General features: G+C 46.3%; 1 protein-coding gene across 1 annotated transcript in view; it reads right to left on the bottom strand.

Annotated features, from left to right (window-relative positions):
- Positions 1-7,734: 7,734 nt before the first annotated feature.
- GABBR2 (gamma-aminobutyric acid type B receptor subunit 2) overlaps positions 7,735-18,140 on the bottom strand; it is a 338,745-nt gene continuing 328,339 nt past the window's right edge. Inside the window, exons 17-19 of the mRNA XM_029920582.1 lie at positions 16,692-16,821; positions 12,837-12,954; positions 7,735-10,401 (exon numbers count right to left, since the gene is read on the bottom strand). Of these exons, the coding sequence (XP_029776442.1) occupies positions 10,236-10,401; positions 12,837-12,954; positions 16,692-16,821 (414 nt within the window). The 3' untranslated portion in view covers positions 7,735-10,235. The remainder of the gene's footprint in view (positions 10,402-12,836; positions 12,955-16,691; positions 16,822-18,140) is intronic.

The raw sequence follows: 18,140 nt of genomic DNA, 5'->3' as shown, positions 1-18,140 counted from the left end.
TGTTGCTCCAGGAGGAAAGAAAATAAAAAGAAAAAAATAGATTGAAGTTTTGGCTTAGGGAGACTTCTGTTGATCTAGATATATTAATTGTTATGTATTCTAGTAAATACACTTTTGGTTATTCCATTGAAATATAGTTAACATCTCCCCCTTGCCCTCCCTTCCTTCCCCTGGAGAATAGTTAGCTGCAAAGCAAGAAGTTGTCAGAGAGCGACCCCTTGTGGCCTTTGTGCTGTACTGCCCTTGGGTATATTGGGTGTTCTCAATTTTGTCAAAGGGCTTAAAAACGGCACCAAACAATATCCCCTTCCCCCACAACATATCCCAAACAGGCAGGTTAATACTTGACATCCTTAAAGCGAATATATTTTACATATTCCTTCAGCCCACTTATTTAGTAAAGGCAAGGGAAATGAATTTCTATCAACAAAATCATGTATTTCTTTGTGTTCAATATAAGGGTTTATTACATGCACTAATAAACATTATGCCTCAAGTTATTTGGAGTTGTCTTCCTTGTCAAATTTTTTCCTCTTCTTACTACGGGATAATTTTTAGTTATCTTATTAAGGAAGGAGTGCAGTCTTATTGAAGACACATTTTTAAAACTAGGTGTTCTGGTCAGCAAAACATCATCATATACTTTCTAATAGACCTATTTTTGAGTAATATTATTTTCAATTGATAATAAGCCCAAAGATTTCAAGTTTACTTGGCACATATGATTTTTAAATACATACTTTTTAAAGGGAATTAGGTTCATTTAAACCCCCAAGTCATTTGCAAATAGGATTCTCATTGGCAGTTTTCCCTCAAAATACTGAATTAGGCAAACGGAGAGACAGAGTTTAGTTTTGCATGCATACGCCATCATATAATATAATCTTAGAGGTCAAAACAGCTCCTTCCTTACCTGGAAGGATCACCGTAATGAGTGTCCACCTCTCAGGTAACGTCTGCGTGATTGAACATAATGGAGGTTTGGCTCCACACGTCAAGTACATGTTGGACAGTGTTTAGCTATAGAATCTGGAAGGAGTGACTGGACACTGCAGACATTGAATGTTCTTCTATTTTATATTCGAACGTGAACCAAACTCTGCCAAAGGAACTTGGATCCCGGGGAAACTTGCTTTCTAATTCATTTTTCAAAATTTTATTTATTTATTTTTATTTTAGAGAGAGAAAGAGAGCACAAGAAGGGGAAAGGGACACAGAGAGAGAGAGAGAGAGAGAGAGACAGAGACAGAGAGAGAGACAGAGAGACAGAGACAGAGAGAGAATACCAATGGATCCTGCAATGGGGCTCGATCCCACAACCCTGGGATCATGACTTGAGCTGAAATCAAGAGTTGGATGCTCAATTGCCTGAGCCACCCAGACTTTCTGCTTTTTAACTTATTTTACATTTTAAAGGATCAAATAACATGGGGGGATATTTTTAGTTTAATGTTCACACATTTATAAGAGAAAAGAAAATGAGACTTCTGTGTTTTATGTTCTTGGTATGCTTGGCAAGAAATGTAGCAACATCATTTAATGGGTGTGGAGAGGACACCCTTTGGGACATTAAGTATGAATGCGAGGTAGTACTTTAATTACTTCTCATGTCTTTGGAGTTAGACGGTCTGGATTTGAATTCTGGCTCCATCATCCCTAGATGCATGACCTTGGACAAGTTAGTTAACTTCTCTGTGCCTGAATTTCTTCATCTATATAACTGAAGATAATCATAATATCTCTCCGCAGGGTTATTACACAATTATGGGAGCTATTCCATGTAAAGTGCTTACATAGTATCTGGCTATAGAAAGAATTTAAGAAGTGCTAGCTACTAATATTAGTAAGAATTCTAAGAATCATAGGTCTTTTGAGCTAATAGGGACCTCTCAACATGCATTTGATCCAGGTCATTGCCCAAACTCTCTTATTTTTATTCCAAGCTAGCAGACAAAAGTTTTTCTGTTTCTTACTGGTTCCATTAAGTAACAGGAGTCTCTGAGCTCTTCTAAATGGAGGCAATTAGATAGCAATGTTCCTTCAATGGGGAATAATGTCTCTCTATAATTATTATTTTTTAAAGTTTATTTTTATTTTGAGAGAGATAGAGAGAGAAAGTGGGGGGAGGGGCAGAGAGAGAGAGACAATACCAAGCAGGCTCTGTGCTGTCAGCGCAGAGCCCAATGTGGGGCTCAAAACTCATCAACTGTGAGATCGTGACCTGAGCAGAGAACAGAGTCGGATGCTTTAACTGCCCAAGCCACCCAGATGCCCTGTAGTGTCTCTTTAAAAATAGGAAATGGCCATTGTCCTGAAGAGGTGGTGTGGCTTCGTGACCCACCATGGAAGCACACCCCAGGGGTTGCTGGTAGTCAGTTGCTACTAGCTCCAGGGCTGGGTGAGGATGGCCTTTTTCCTGTGCCGTTTACACACGCTGCAAACCTTCGGTGAACGTGGGGAGAAAGGGAGAGCTCAGATGAACATGGCTCTATACCATGGTTTCAAATGAAGGTCAAGAATCATAGAATTTAGCAAAGATCATCCACTCAAATGCCTACAGTGACAAGACAGCTAACAATCTACCTGAGTTAAGTAGGCTGGGCTAAGGAAAAACCCCCATGGTACAAGCAGGATGGTTAAGTGCCAGTTGACAGTTGGCCTTGATGTTGCCTAATAACAGGGAGCAGTGTGGCTATGGTGAATTAAAGAACCTATGACTTATATAAAGGAGTACCTCGTCTCAGCTCTTTCCTACTTTTCAAAAAAACTAGGAGTGCAGATTTTATTTCAATGCAAAATTTAAATTAAAAAACCCACTTTGTCGCAAACACATAACGAAAACAAACACATCTGTGTGCCCCAGCAGGACACGCCCTGAAACACGGTTCTTCGGGCGTGTCCATTTCAGCCTCTCACCCCGGGGAGGAATTCCCTCTCCAGCCTCCCCATTGGGATGAACCCCTCCAGAGGTGGTGGGAGGCTCTTTATTCTGTTATGTAAACTGTTATGTTTGCTGAGCCCAAACCATCTCCCCGGAATTTACTGCGGTCTGTTGGAGCAATGAGGAGGACGATGGCACCTTTTATATGTGACTGCTTTCCATAGAAGGTAATTTTTGTCATGCCATGCTTCCCTACTGCGCCCCGTGACATGATTTCTAGGCTTGTCACTCTCTACTTCCCCTTCCTCCAGAACTGCCCCTTCAGAAAGCGCACGCCCAGAACTGGAGGTGTGATGTCAGGGACGTAAATGCAGACCCTTTGTAACTTCCATCTCCAAGATGCTGAGCAAATGGGGACATCTGCCCTGCTGAGTCACCCCTTCTCCTCTGACATATATTTTTAAGAGATCAGACAATGGGGAAAGAAAAGATCTTGCTTCTGCAAAGCCATGTCGAAAAGTGGAAGGATTTTACTGGGGAGGGAGTTTCTTTGGAGATGACACAAGGGATTCTTAGCGATGCTGCATCTGTGTTTAACCTGGGGTCTTGGGACGCTCTAAGGATACAGAGAAGCCTATTCTGGAATCTCAGCCCTCTCCTTTCTCTCAGTCTGCCCACAGGTGGACCACTCCTTAGCCTCTTTTAAGATGACTGAACCCCCAACAGTCTTGCTCCGTGCCCAGTCACCCCCATGGGAAACCCACATCTCCTGCCACACACACGGAGAATGCTCCTGGCCACCTCAGACCCCTCCTCTCCTCAGCTGGGCCATCTTTCTCTGGCCCCTTTCTCCACACCCCACAGCATCAGCCCTGGGCATCAGACCAGTGGTTCTGAAGTTTTCAGCTAAAGGGCATTGTCAGTCCCTTACTTGGTGATGGGAAAGGGTACGTAAGAATACTCTGGGTACCCCTAATCTTACGAGGCAGGAGAACTTGGCTAATGCCCACTCCATTCCCCAGGGGAGGAGAAAGCGATGGCAGCTGCTCTGTGAACTTCACATTCTCTTGCTTCCTCTAGTTTTGACCCACAAAGCCTATCTGGCCTCCCACCTCTCTCCTGTCTCTCCTTTTCTTCTCAGCCCATTGCCTCACCAATTTATCTATAAATCTACTTTGTCTCACCGAGACCCAGTGTTACTGGTTTTTTTTTTTCCTTGAGACTATAGATTGAATGAGATTTGATATTCACTTCTGTTTCCAGCAGGAAATCTTTCCCCAAAGCATGTTCAGGCTGAGCATGCTGCGTGCTATTTGTCTGTGTTTGTTTGTTTGAGAGAGGAAGAGAGAGAGAGAGGGAATCTTAAGCAGGCTCCAACTCTCAGTGTGGAGCCCAATACGGTGCTCGACCCCAAAAACCTGGGATCATGACCTGAGTTGAAATCAAGAGTTGGATGCTCAACCGAGCCAGGCAGGTGCACCTGTGTGCTGTTTGTCTGTCTTTATGCTGCAGAATATTCAGAGGCTCTACATTGATTTTTTTCCTGTCTAGGAAGAGGCATATTTTATTGAGGTATATCCTTATGATGTGTGATTATGCACATTTGTGTGATTATGTGTATATATGTGTGTATATGTGTGTAATCATGCATCATAAGCATACAGATGAAAGAATTTTCATGAAGTGACTACAGCCCTGTAACCAGGGCTCAGACCAAGAACTTGAAGTTACCAGCACCCAGAGGGCCTCCTCATACCATCTTTCCCCACCGAGGGTAACCACTAGTCTGATGTCTAATAGATTAGCTTTGCTTGTTTTTGAACTTGATTATTAATGGAATCTTACAGTACTTCTTCTTTCTGTCTGGATTCTTTCAGTCTGCATGTTTTTCAGATTCATTCATATCACAACATGTGGTTGTGGTTTTTTTCCCCCATTCTCACTGCTATAGAATGTTCCACTCTGTAAATACATTATATCACATTTTATTTTTGTTCTGTTGATAGCATTTGGTTATTTTCTGATTTTTACCAGCCTGATCAGTTAAAAAAATTTAATGCTTATTTTTGAGAGAGAGAGAGAGAGAGAGAGAGAGAGAGCGCGAGCGAGCAAAAGCATGAGTAGGGGAGGGGCAGAGAGAGAGAAAGACACAGAATCTGAATCAAGCTGTGCTGACAGCTCAGAGCCTGACACAGGGCTTGAACTTATGAACTGTGAGATCATGACCTGAGCCCAGGCGCCTCCAGCCTGATCATTTTAAAGCAGTGAATATCATATCCAAGGCCGGCATTTCTCCCCAAAAGGGTGGCATCTTTTATCTTGCTTCCTCCGCCCTGGGCTGGGCAGAGCCTTGCTGTATCTTGGAGAACTGAGCACTCCTGATTCAGCAGTCAGGGATGGGGGATGGGGGATCTGGCCAATGGGCAACTTGGGCAGAGTTCTGTCTCTGCTGTAGCTTCTTCCTGTTACTGGCTTGCCTGGGCTACCGTATGGTGAGGGTTTCCCCTGTTCACATTGTCCAGCCCAGAGGCGCTCAGACTGGGCCTTAGAGCCTCAGGCAACGCCAGGGGTGAATCTCAGAGATATCTACAAACTTTAAAAAGATCTGTATTTTTATTTTGAGAGAATCTAAAAACAAATTAAGTAGGCCCCTTCCAGGTCATTGGAATACAGTTCCTTCTGAGGAGGCAATTTCAGGAAGCGGTAAAGAAGGTATGTTCTGGAGTTGTCCCCGTTCAAATTCCTCTCTGCCTCTCAGCTGGGAGGCTCAGGACAGCACGCATCCTCTGTGCCTGAGCGCCTTCAGCTACAAAAGGGTCGCAATAATCATTCCTACCCTGGGGTCCCTGCGAGATCTAAATGAGATTATGCCCGCAAAGCACTTCATCTGGTGCTCAGTGAACATCAGTGCCCAATCACCACCTGATTCCTGTGTATTATCTGGGTGGCCTCAATGGCTCATGGGAAAAACACAAAAGTGGATTTAACAGAGAAGTGATGTGTGAGAGCCGAGTGAAAGCCAAATGATATCTCGGACTGCTGGATAAATGAAGTGTTCACAGGGGTATAAATAAAGGAAAGCGGCGCGATGATTGAGTCCTCACACCAGGCAGGCTGAACCCAGAGGTGTGTGCCTGGGAGCAGCTGGTGCTGGGCTTGTGTTGCGAGCTGTGAGATATTTTTCTGCAAAACCCCATTTATTCCATGAAGTCAAAGTTGCTATTATGATCGTTATTGGGTTTGTCATCTGCATTGAATTTATAAATTTGTTTTGCTCTTATGTGAAAGATAGAAGCATGAGCTTATAGTTAGCGTGAACGCATTTAGATAACTTTCTTGAGAAAAACGATTTAAAGTCGACGCTGTGTCTTAAAAGGTGTCCCTATGGTTTCCAGTTTCAGAAACACTGCTCTGGGCTTTTTGCACTGGAATTCAGATGGAGGGAAATCAAAGGCATTTCCTTTGGTTTGGCACAGAGCCCTAACTCACCACGAGTGGGAACTCTCCAGTTACGTGATAAACCGGAGCCGAGACAGCAGCCAAGACATCGAGAGCAAAGAGTGCCAAGCCAACAGCTCTTCACTACCACCAGAGCCCGCAGGTTGGCAGCGCATCCAGTTTCACCCACTCCAAAGCTTGGAGTGCGGACTTCGCCTCGATCTAGTTGGCCGTGGCATTACTGGGATTGCCTTCTATGATTTCTTCTATGATTTATGGCTCTATGGGGTAAAATGTTGCCTGTTACTTTGGGTGACCTAGACATCATGGAGCAGAGTTCTCTCCTGGCCAGGATTCAAGAGGCCTGTTCCCCAGCAGGCTCACCATTGAGGATCCAGCACTAGAAAGCTCCAGCCTTGGACCAGCCTTCCAGTGAAATCTGTAGGCCCAGTGCCTCCTTTTCTGGGGCCTGTGCCTAGTCACATGGCCTTGGGCCTCCCTCGCCTGCTTTGGCCACCTTGCCTTTGCTTTCTTTCCCAGACCCAGACACCATGCCTCAGTCAAAGTATCTAATTCTGCAAAAGTCTCATGGAAGATTGTTCTGAGCCAATGGGAGGGCCTGATGCTGAGTGGGACTTCGAGGAAGCCAATGTGACTCCCGTCCTCTGGGAGCTCATGGTCTGGGGTAGGGAGGAGGGGCCCCAGGAACATGTGCCCAGTGCCACGAGAAGGGGGGAAAGCACGTCCTGAATACAGAGAACAGGAAGAGAGGATTTCACATCCACGAGGGATCTAGGAGGGTGTGGAAGGAAGGTGGGATTTGAGGCGGAGCTGGTGAAGGAAGTACATTCTGTAAGTGGGGACGCAGGTGGGGAGGATGGAAAGAAAGGTCCAAACCACAGACTGTCAGGCCTGGGGCAGCAGTGAGGCTTCTGTGTTAGTTAGGGACTTTTTGGTCCCAACAGATGGGAACTGAACTTGAACTAACCTAGGCAAAAAGGATGCCTTATTTGGAGAACTGAGAATCCTTCCTAGCATGGGAAGGACCAGGGTGCTGCGGCCTTCAGGAACAGCTGACCAGCTACTCAGACGCCGTCAAGACCCATCTCTTGATCCTATTTCTCTCCATGTTGGCTTCATCTTTCTCTTTCACGCTGACTCTCTCTACATGGAGATATCCTGGGGTCTGGATGTATCGGCTCCGCTCAGGTCAGGTTCCCATCCTTGGATCTGGCAGCTGGGGTCACATGTTAGCAGGCTGTTCCATTACTGTCCGCAGAAGGTGGCAGAGGAGGCAACCGGCACTGTCCCCGCAGTTTGCAAGCGGAGAAATATGACCAGATTTGACTCCCATTTTGGGATAAGTAGGCATTAAAGATGACAGTGTTTTTTTTTCCCCCTTTTATTCATAAAAACAAATTTGCAACAATTTATTAAAAATTGATACCATGCAATAGGGGTACGAGAAATTCCTCATTTACATTTGATTCTGGCAGTTCCAGTCTAATTTAAAGCGTTTGTGCACTAACGTCATTGGAAAATGCCTTCAGGCTGAAGCCTCTTCGAAAATGTACGGTGTATTTGCTGCATATAAAAGAACAGAACCGTTAATAGCTAGGGTCACTTCTGTGGGTCTTGTTATTTGCAGGGAAATTTAAAAAAAAATGGGTGAACCTACAGTATCATTAGGACGGAAAATGTACCTTGTGGGTTAACCTAGAAGACTGTGCACGCGTAGGGACCACAACGGGTTACAGACGCACACACTCACCTCCGACTGTCCAATACGGGTTACAGACGCACACACTCACCTCCGACTGTCCAATACAGGTTACAGACGCACACACTCACCTCCGACTGTCCAATACTTTTGTTTCTTTTTTTTTTTTTCCTGCTATGCTGGAATAATATTTCTACAGGTATATTTGTGTGTGTGTATACATTATGTACAATGAATTGTCTCCTTCCCTTTGAAAAATTAATGTGGTCCTTTAAATTAAATCTGGTTTTGGTGAAATCAAGAAAGCAAGTAAATACTGGTAATACACAGTGAGTGACAACACCGATTTTTAGTGCCTAAACAGACAAGGACTTCAAATTGACCTGTGATGTGTTGACATTTTTTTTTTTTCCCTAAAAGCTACAGTACCTCCATAACCTCTCTCTGGGGAAGGGGAGGGGAAAGCTCTTATGCTACGTGAAAGAGGGGGTTTTGAAATGTTGGCGATGGTAGGATTCCTGTGGGCCCTTTTGTCAAAGTCTGGTGGTGACAGCAGTATATTCCTGACTTCAGTGGTCTGGGAAGAGATTATTGCCTGCCTGTTGAAGCTGCCATTAGGTTTCTTTAGGGAATGAGCGACCGCTCAGGTGTGCAGACGTCCTGGACGCTGTCATTCAGGCCTTTCTTTAGCAAAGAATGAACCTGTCTAGGAATGTCACAAAAGTCGTTGGGAGCCTCTCTCCACCAGCTCATCCTGGTAGAGGGGCTGTGCTGGGAGCTCCTCTGGGCCAAACCCCTGGCGGTCGTGAGGGCCGAAGGTCGTGGTCATCCTGATACCTCATGGGTCAGGGCGGCTTCACCGTGTGGTACGAAGGAAGCTTTCCTGGACAAGATCAAGTTTTGATCCTCAGAGTGACCCTGTGAGGTAGGCAGGACAGGTGTTGTTATTTCAACCCCAATTTGTTGGGGGCGGGGAAACTGAGGCTCAGAGAGACACTAGTGACTTTCCCGAGGTCATGGAGGGAGTCAGCCTTGGAGTGAGGACTTGAGCCCAGGTTTGTCTGACTCCCAGGCCAGTGCTCTCTCGGGTTCAATTGAAAGGGAAGAGTGATCTTATGAAGAGGACTAGTGTGCTGACTGGTCACCCCCAGGACTCCCACGGTCGGAGCTCCCAGCCTGTCCGGATGGAAGGCCACCTTCGGGAAGCCAAGGGGAGCCCTCAGCTACCAACTCTCTCCCTACGACTACAGGGATGTCTCCTAGCAGAATGCCCGATTCACTTTGGTCAGAAACAAAGTCAGTGGAAAAAAAAACCAACCCCAGGCAGCCCTTGGGCCCTGATGAGAGGTTAAAGTGCACAGTCTTTCTTTAGCGTGTTTGCTGGGAACAGACATTCCATGATTAGCTCGGGAGGTCTCCCTGATTCCTGGAACACCTGATACAAACACAGGGACATGGCCAACGTGGTGGGTGCATGACCGACTGTCGGTGAACGGTGCAGAGCAGGTCTGCAGTGACGTGCCCTAAATCCCCACGGTCCCGGAACGGGTGTTATTGTGTTAATGTGTGGCATTTACCAGAGAGTAATGTCCCACCGGGAGGCATGCGGGTCAGCCTGCTCCCGTACCCCAGCCCTCGGGCCACCTGGCTGCCCTGTGGACTCCCTGTTCCAGGAAGGCTGGGGTTGCCTGGACGGGCAGCTGGGGGCCCGGCTGCCTGCCCACCTCCTTCCCCAGTGGGGAGAAGGGCTGGCCTGGGGGGGGTGCCACAGCCAGGGATGTGTGCGCAGAGGCAGAGACGGTTTCTCCGGAAGCCCCTGGCCTCTTCTCAAGGCTGCTCAGGGACACTCGGTGACTTCTAGCTGGAGTTCAAGTGACTCTCTCCTTGTCTAGGATTTTTTGTTTTGTTTTTTGTTTTTTTGCAAAGTTTCAAATATCCCAGCTCCTCCTTCTTTGCAGACGTTAAGGAAGAAGTCATTTCCATTCCTCTTCTTTGTGAAAGAATAAAAACTTCACAAATAAGGCGCGAGGTCAGGTGCCAAGTGCCCCCATCCTGTCCACCTGAGTGCCATCGAGCAGTCCCACAAGGCCAGCCGTGGCGCCCTGCTTCTCCGCAGCCAGAGCGGGCAGCGTTCCCGTAGCCTCTGCTCCGTGTGGTTCTGTCTCGGGGGAGGCCCCGGCCCCAGGCCTCCCACCCTTACAGGCCCGAGACCATAACTCGGAAGGAGGGTGGCACATGTCTGTGGCGGGGACTGGCGGTGGGGCTGACGCAGGGGCTGACGCAGCTGGCGTCCACGCCTCCGATGGACGGGAGGTAGGCGTGGTGGAGGATGGGGAGCTGGAGGGACAGCCGGCGCTGGATGCTGTGGCAGGGAGAGACAGAGAGGGGGTGGGGGAGGGAGAGAGAGGGAGAGAGGAATTTCAGCGAAGGCTATCTGGCTGCTTACCAGAATGTTCCGTGGACTCACTGTGGCTAAGAAGCTGATGGTAGGAGAACAGTTCTCCCAAATCCCAGATCTGCCCATCCCATCATCTAACCATTCACACCTGCCAACGACTCCCCTGGGAATAACCAGGGAGCTCATGAGCAAAGGGGGTGCAGTCGTCCTGAGCGTGCGGCGATTCCTAAGCACCAGTTTCACTTATCTCACGGGCTTGCGGCTGACATTGACAGTTCTCACGCTCTCTACTCTTGCAAGCCTCCTACTGGACTGAAAGGCGTCTCGCTGCTCTGTCCTTCCTCATGGGCTCCTCTGCCCCCTGCCTTGTTCAGGACCTCAGCCCTTCTTGCTGGGCTGATTCCAGTAGGCTCCTTCCTGCTCTTTCAGCTTCTTCGGTGACTAGTATCATCTTTCCAACCCTGGGACAGGACATTCAGGGCCGCCTAAGATCTATCTCTTGCCTAACTCTCCCGGTGAAACTTCTACCCTCTCTCCACCCAAACCTGACACTCTGGCGGCTACTTTCCGCTAAAGTAAACTCTTCTGAGTGAGCTCTTTCTTCCTCTGAGCTCCCAGAATTCAGCCAGAAAAGCCCTGGGAGCCAGGGGTGGTGGGTGACTCCTGGCAGCAGCCTTCTGACTCCCTTCTCGCTGTTGCTTTCTCCTGGCCTGCTTCTCATCAGTCACCCCAGGGCAGGAAGTCACATGAACTGCATCTTGTGCGGCTCCCATCAGGACCTGGGAAGCTGCATTCTTGGGATCCTTAGGCCTCCTTGGGTCGTCAGTGCCTGACTGCTCAGAGTGAGAACCCCCCACCGCCCGGATCTTCACAAAAACCCAGCAGGTAAAAGATGTTCTCATTATAACAACGAGGGAAGTGGACAGCATTTATGTAACTTGCTCAGGGAAACAATGCCAGAACTGGGTGAGACGGGTCTCCTGCTTGATACGGGAAACTGCAGTGTGTGGTGAGGGAGGCAGATGGCCTCGTGTGGGGCCACCTCGTCCCAGCAGGCGCGCCCCTAGTGTGCATGCGTGGCACCGATGGGGTCCTGAGAGGATAGGGACAGAGGCGGTGCTGCCGCCACACCCCCTAAGGACTTGTTCATTGGAGGGCTCTACCAAGGACACATGACAGGTGCTCATGAGGTCAGTGTGTCGGAGATCTTTTGAAATTCAAGTGGAACCTCTGTAACCTGAGCTATGCTCTGTTCCTTAAGGCAAAGGAGTGCTGCAAAGAGTCCAGGGGGAAGGGGAGCTGAAGAATCAACCGTGACCTGGGAAGGTGGTGTCCTTCCGGGCACCTGGGAAGGGCTTTCTGCCTGGGCAAGGTGGGCATCTGTCTATGCCTCTCCAAGCCATCGTATTTTTCTGTCTGGTAAGATCCTGTCTACACTGTCCTTCAACTCAACGGACATGTGCCGAAAACCTACTCAGTGCCCAAACCTGCATTCAGTCCAAGGGGCATGGGAGGGGCTCATACCTTGCCCTCGACGTGCTTACACTCTAGTGGAGGGACGGAATAAGTACACCACTGATGACTGCTAGATAACCATCAGTAATTACACTGGAGCGGTAGCCAGTGAGGCCTTGGGGCTAACTGGGTTGAGAGGCTATTGGCTCTAACACAAAATGGTCCCAAGTTACATGACAGTTGGTGACTTGGCTGTCTTTGCTGGTTGTCACTTCTCAGGGACCACGTTTCAGTGCTGACATTTCTAATCTCTGCTTCCAAGCTGCCGTAAGCAAGGAAGAACTAACAATTGCCGGTTGGAACAAAGCTAATGGAAATGTCCAGGCAGGTCTTCGCTTAGATGTCACCTCACTGAATCTTCTCTGATGGCTCTCTTTAAGATTATGACCCTCAACTCCTTCCCCTATCTTATTTTCCTCCAAAGCACCTATGATTTAATACAGCACATTTTGGTTTTTACATGAAGTTATTCTGTCACCGGATAGAACATAAGTTCCAGGAAGGAAGGGATGTTTGTCTGTTTTCTTCTTTTCTATGTCTGACACAGAGTTGATCTCAGTAAACAGTTGTGGAGTCAGTGCATTAAGCGAGGTTAAATTTTATACACAACAAAGGCAGTGTGCTGTAGTAGGTTGGATGGTGGACAGACTCTGGTTCAAATCCTATCTCCTGCACTTAGAACCTGGGGGAGCTTTGACAAGTAGCCTCCCCCTTATGAATATTAGTTTTCTCATCTGTAAAATGAGCATTGTAATTTGACCTGCATCATGGGTTGGCTGTGGAGCTCAAATAAAATGATGCATGAGAAACCCGAGTGCAGACTGAGACCTGAGTGCAGGAGTAATGGACTCTTCCACAGTAATTCTCAAAGGGGAAGTACTTACTGTTCTGGGGAGTTTATATCTTCTATAGGATCTTTGCACGTTCGCGAGGGCTCTGTTGTGTTCCACTGTAGCTGGGGATTTTGATCCAGGTGATTTTTTAAAATGGCCTTTCCCCCATCTGAATGTAAAACAACATTATCACAACACATTCTGTTAACTTCATTTTTTAAAAAATGCGATCTTTTGGGCATCTGGGTGGCTCAGTCAGTTAAGCTTCCGACTTTGGCTCAGGTCATGATCTCACAGTTCGTAAATTCGAGCCCTGCGTTGGGCTCTGTGCCCACAGCTCAGAGCCTGGAGCCTGGAGGCTGCTTCTGGTTCTCTGTTTCCCCCTTTCTCCCCCTCCCCTGCTCTCTCTCTTTCTCTCAAAAATAAATGGTAAAAAAATGAAAAAAGAAAAGCACTCTTTTTTAGGATGCTGCCCAAGGAGAGAGAATAGAAAAGAGCCCATTATCCTTCCAGAGCTGCGGTTTCTGCAGTAGCTCTCCCAGGACCAAGGCAGTGAGCCCAGAAGCTTCTACCCAGCGATGGAAATGGTATCTTGGGGGATTTCCTTTCTCCCAGATAAAAGGGGGGGAAATCAAGTCAACCAATGTAGGCAATGTAACTTGGAAATGAGAGTTTCTAATGTAAAGGTTTGTTTCACTGGTGCATAGGGATGAGATGACAAAGGAAAAAACCCTCCAAGGGAAAATATGCATCCATAAGATTGTCAAAGATTGAGAAGAGTAAACTGCTGATGGGGGTGTAAGATGGTGTAATCTTTCTCGGGGGCTGAGCATCAAACACTAAAAATCATGCATATCTTTCACTTAGAATTTTTACCTCTGGGAGTTATCCTAAGGAAATGATAAAGGCTATGTGTGAAGTTATACACAGGATGTTCAAGTCAGCATTGTTTACAATATAAAAAAGTTGGAATGAATCTGATTTCTCCAGTAATAATAGATTAGTTACATATTCATGTACGTATGGGGTCTCCATTCAAAGAAATACCGTGCACCACAAAAATGTGACGATATGGATACTTTCAGCCCTTCAGAACTACATAGGGAGATTTAAAGAAATATAAAATATAAAAACCTGTCCCCCTCCCCCAACCTGGGAGCTCTGGAGGAGCACTGGTTTCTGTCTTGTTTGTCTACAGGGAGCAAACTTTGTGAATGTCATCTTGCCCCCTGTGACTACAATGGGTCCTCCTTATTCATGGATTCTGCATTTGCCAACTCGCCTCCTCACTATAAGTTATTTGTAACCCCAAATCAATACCTGTAATGCTTTCACAGAACATTGGAACATTAACCCTGTGTTGGAACATTAACCCTGACCTTACCGTCTACAGCACTAGAATGCACGCCTATGTGCAAGAAGACTGTGATGTGCCTGACGGAGAAAACCCACAGATTAGATGATCTTCATTCAGGCGTGCGTTCCTGTGCTGTTGACCATGAGGTCAATGTTAATGAATCAACAATACATATTAAATAAGATGCCTTCAAACAGAAACACATGTATAGCAAAGTTACGGACTGATTGGTTGACCAAAATGCCAACCCGAGAGAGCCTTGCAGGAACTTAACCCTGAACTTCCCCCGGGAGCAGTGGTTCAATGTTCACCCATTAATTCACGGTTCCCAGCAGCTTTATCAAACGTAATCCCCGTGAATAATGACAGTTGACTGCATATTCTTAGGATAAATTCCAAAAGTGTAAGTGCTGGGTCGGAACAATTTCTATTTTGAAGAGCCATGTTTGGGAACGCCCATTTCCCCCACTGTTTCCTCAGACTCTCTGCAACTGTTTGATCTCTTGTCTTTGCCAGTCTTCCTGGTGAAAATGGTATCTGACTAAAGATGTCATTTGCATTATTTTAATATAATAAGAAGTGAGATTGAACATTTTTTCATAAGCATATGAACCTCTTGCAATTTCTTCTATAAGACTCTCTTTTGTCCATTTTTCTTTTGTGTTGTTGGTCTTTTTCTTAGTAATTAGCATATAATTATATATGCTTTATATAAATTATATAAAGTTTCTCCCTATATAAGAAAATAAGCTCATTACTGGAGTTACAATATTTTTTTGGTTTAGTTTGTTTGATTTTTTTGGTTACTTATCATGTCTTTTGTGTTGTTAAAAACTTTTTTTTGTAGTTAAATTTATCAACCTTTTCTTTTGTGGTTTCTGGGTTTTGCCTCAAACTGAGAAAGGCCTTCCCCTATCTGAGATTATAAAAAAAATTATCCTATGGTTTCTTTTAGTTGTTTCATGGTTTCAGTTTTTACATTTAAATCTTTTATCCATCTGGAACTTATTCTTATGTAAGGTGTGAGGTAGGGACTTAACTTGCTTCCTTTCTAGATGGCTATCCACTTACTCCAATTAAATGTATTGAATAATTACTTTCCCTCCATTAATTTGAAATGCCCACCTTTACCAGATACTAAAATTACTATTAGTCATTTTTATTCTTTCAATTTACTTGTTACTGATCTCATTTTAAGTGATTTTTTTTGCAATCAACATCTTATATAGTTAATATCTTATAACTTGATTTATTGATTTAAAAATATTTTATAGCAAATTAGTGAATAGATGCTAACGACAAAATGCCAATAATAGAGAAGTATATTAAATGAAGTGTGAGAAGAATTCCTTCTCACTTTGCACATACTTTTCCCTTTGACACAGGTGGAGACTGTTAATAATTTGGTGTTTGTTCTCCTAAACCTTTTAAAAAATGCACTTAACATACACATGCATACGTACATGTGTGTGTGCATTTATGTGTATCATACTGCTGGTCTTCACCTTGCTATTTTCACTTGGGGAATTTCTCCATATTTGCACAAATAGATTCACCCCACTTTCTAATAGCTGTATAATGTGCCTTGTTTGGTTGTATCATCACAAATGAAACCTCCCTAAATGATGAATGTTTAAGTTAATTCCAGTTCTTCTCACCTATAAATAATGTTTGGATGAACACCACGTGTATTTATCTTTGCCCATGTGGGAGTATTTCCCAGGGACAAGATCTTGCTAATGATATTGGTTTTTTAAAATATAATTTATTGTCTAATTGGCTTATGTACAACATCCAATGCTCATCCCATGTGCCCCCCTCCATGCCCACCACCCATTTCCCCTCTCCCCAACCCCTCATTCACCTTCAGTTTGTTCTCTGTATTTAAGAGTCTCTTGGGGCTTGCCTCCCTCCCTCTCTGTATCTATTTTCCCCCTTCCCTTCCCCATGGTCTTCTGTTAAGTTTCTCAAGATCCACATATGAGTGAAAACATATGATATCTGTCCTCCTCTGACTGACTTATTTGCTAGCGGTATTGTTAATCAAGAGGTTTAGCATCTAACATTTGGATGTGCCAGACTGACTTCCAAAACACTGCAGGAGAATGCCTACTTCCACACACTCTGTACAACACTGGTGATCTCTGGAAATGTTGCTGAACTGTAGGCAAAGACCGCATGGTGTTGTTTTGGCCTGCCATTTCCCAAGTGCTGGGGAGATTGTCATGTCAGATCTTACTGACCACTCCTTTCCTATACATTGAGACAGCGCATTCAAAACTGAAATGTTGCCGGGAGAAGGAAGGCAAACTATTCATTAGGAACAGCGTGCCTCCAGTCAGAACACTGGAAATGCTGGCCTGGTCATGTGAGAGTGCCACTGGAACCCAAGACACCCAGGAACAGAGCCCCAGCTTGTGGGTTCCAGATGCTGCCACTGTGCCTTCAGATCAGCCTCCCCCCTTCTCTGAGCCTCCATTTCTTCAGTTGTAAAGTGGAAGCTGGACAGTTGGGATCTGATACATTCCAGGGGCCCCGCCTCCTCCTACCTGTGCTCTCAGTGAAGTTCCCAAGGTTGAGGATGTCGTTGAGTTCTTGGTAGTGGTTCTGTTTAATGTAGGTGGTCTTTTCTGGTGTGTCCTGCAGCTGCATAGTGACCTCTTCCAAGTCCTTATCCAGCTGGAAGACACAGGTTCTGGCTGAGTCAGGGCCCCTGGCCCAGTCCTGTCCCTGGCTCACATGGTGGTGGGACAGGGCCTCAGGCTGGCCTCAGGAGGGCACAGAGAGCCAGAGAGGCCCCAGCATGCTGCAGGGCAAGAGATGATGCAGAGAGCCCCTGCGGGCTGTTGTGCAGGTGAAGCTGTGATGGGGAGGGAGGGAGAGAGGGCTCTGCAACCACGTGCTCAGCGCAGGCTTGCGCCCATCATGAGGGAGCAGCTGCAAGCCCGGGGATGCAGGGCCTGACAGCGTCAGAGCACAGGCTCTGAGGTGGGACCGGTCCGGAGGCACCCTCAGAGCTGCCCCTTGCTGCCTGTGTACCACCTTGTGAGAACTGGGTCTCAACTCCTTCATCTGTAGAATGGGATGATAACAGTAACCAACGTGTTGTGGTTATTGTGGAGATTAAATGAGATAACGCCTTTAAGGTCTAGCCCAGTCCTTGACACATAATAAGGGTAACCGGCTACTACAATAATATTACTATTAGTATTGTTACTGAAACCTAGCAGGACCCTTGCAGGGGAGAACAAATCTGCTGGCTGCTTAGCTGGGAGGCTCACGCTGACACGGACGCTCAGGCGGGTAGGGGCTCCTCCAGAGGATGGACCACAGGTGTCTTCAGGTTATGGGAAAATCAAATGTAAGCCCTGGGGCAGTTCAGCCCTTGAGAAGCCTGGGGGTGGGGGGAGCGGGGTGTGTGTGTGTGTGTGTGTGTGTGTGTGTGTGTGTGTGTGTGTGTACACCCTAGAGGGAGGGTCGTAGTTGGGGAAGGCAGCAGGCATCCTATTATCATATAAGGGAGAGGGAATTATAAACTGTAAAAAGCACAGCCATTAATTTTTAAATACATTTTCCTGTGGAGGAGGAGAGAGCTACCTTTTTCTGTGTGACTCAAACATCAGGGCTAAGATCAAAGGAGGCCAGATGGTGGTTCAATTCCAGGAAAAACAACCCAACATCTTAGGGCTTTTGACAGTGGCTTTGGCTTATGCTTCCTGAAGTGAGTGAACTCCGTTTCTGGGATGTGCCAGTAAAAGCCAAATGTCAAGATATGGTAGTTCTAGGCACAGAGAGATCTGATATGAACACAGAATCAGCAATGGGCTCTGAGAGTCAGAATCCTTTCCTACTTTGCTCTGGTGGCCAACGGGGCCTATCCCATCCGAAAGCAGTCAGTTTTCGATGCACAGACAACTGTGTCACGGATCTTTGTGACAGACTAAGGTGAGCCTCCCTAAAGGCCCCTAGATCTAGCAAAGACAAATACAGAATGCCCA

This window comes from Suricata suricatta, chromosome 13 (assembly GCF_006229205.1).
Source record: "Suricata suricatta isolate VVHF042 chromosome 13, meerkat_22Aug2017_6uvM2_HiC, whole genome shotgun sequence".
NCBI lineage: Eukaryota > Metazoa > Chordata > Mammalia > Carnivora > Herpestidae > Suricata > Suricata suricatta.
The sequence above is the reverse complement of the archived record's forward strand: the minus strand, read 5'-3'. Positions and strand labels throughout refer to the sequence as shown.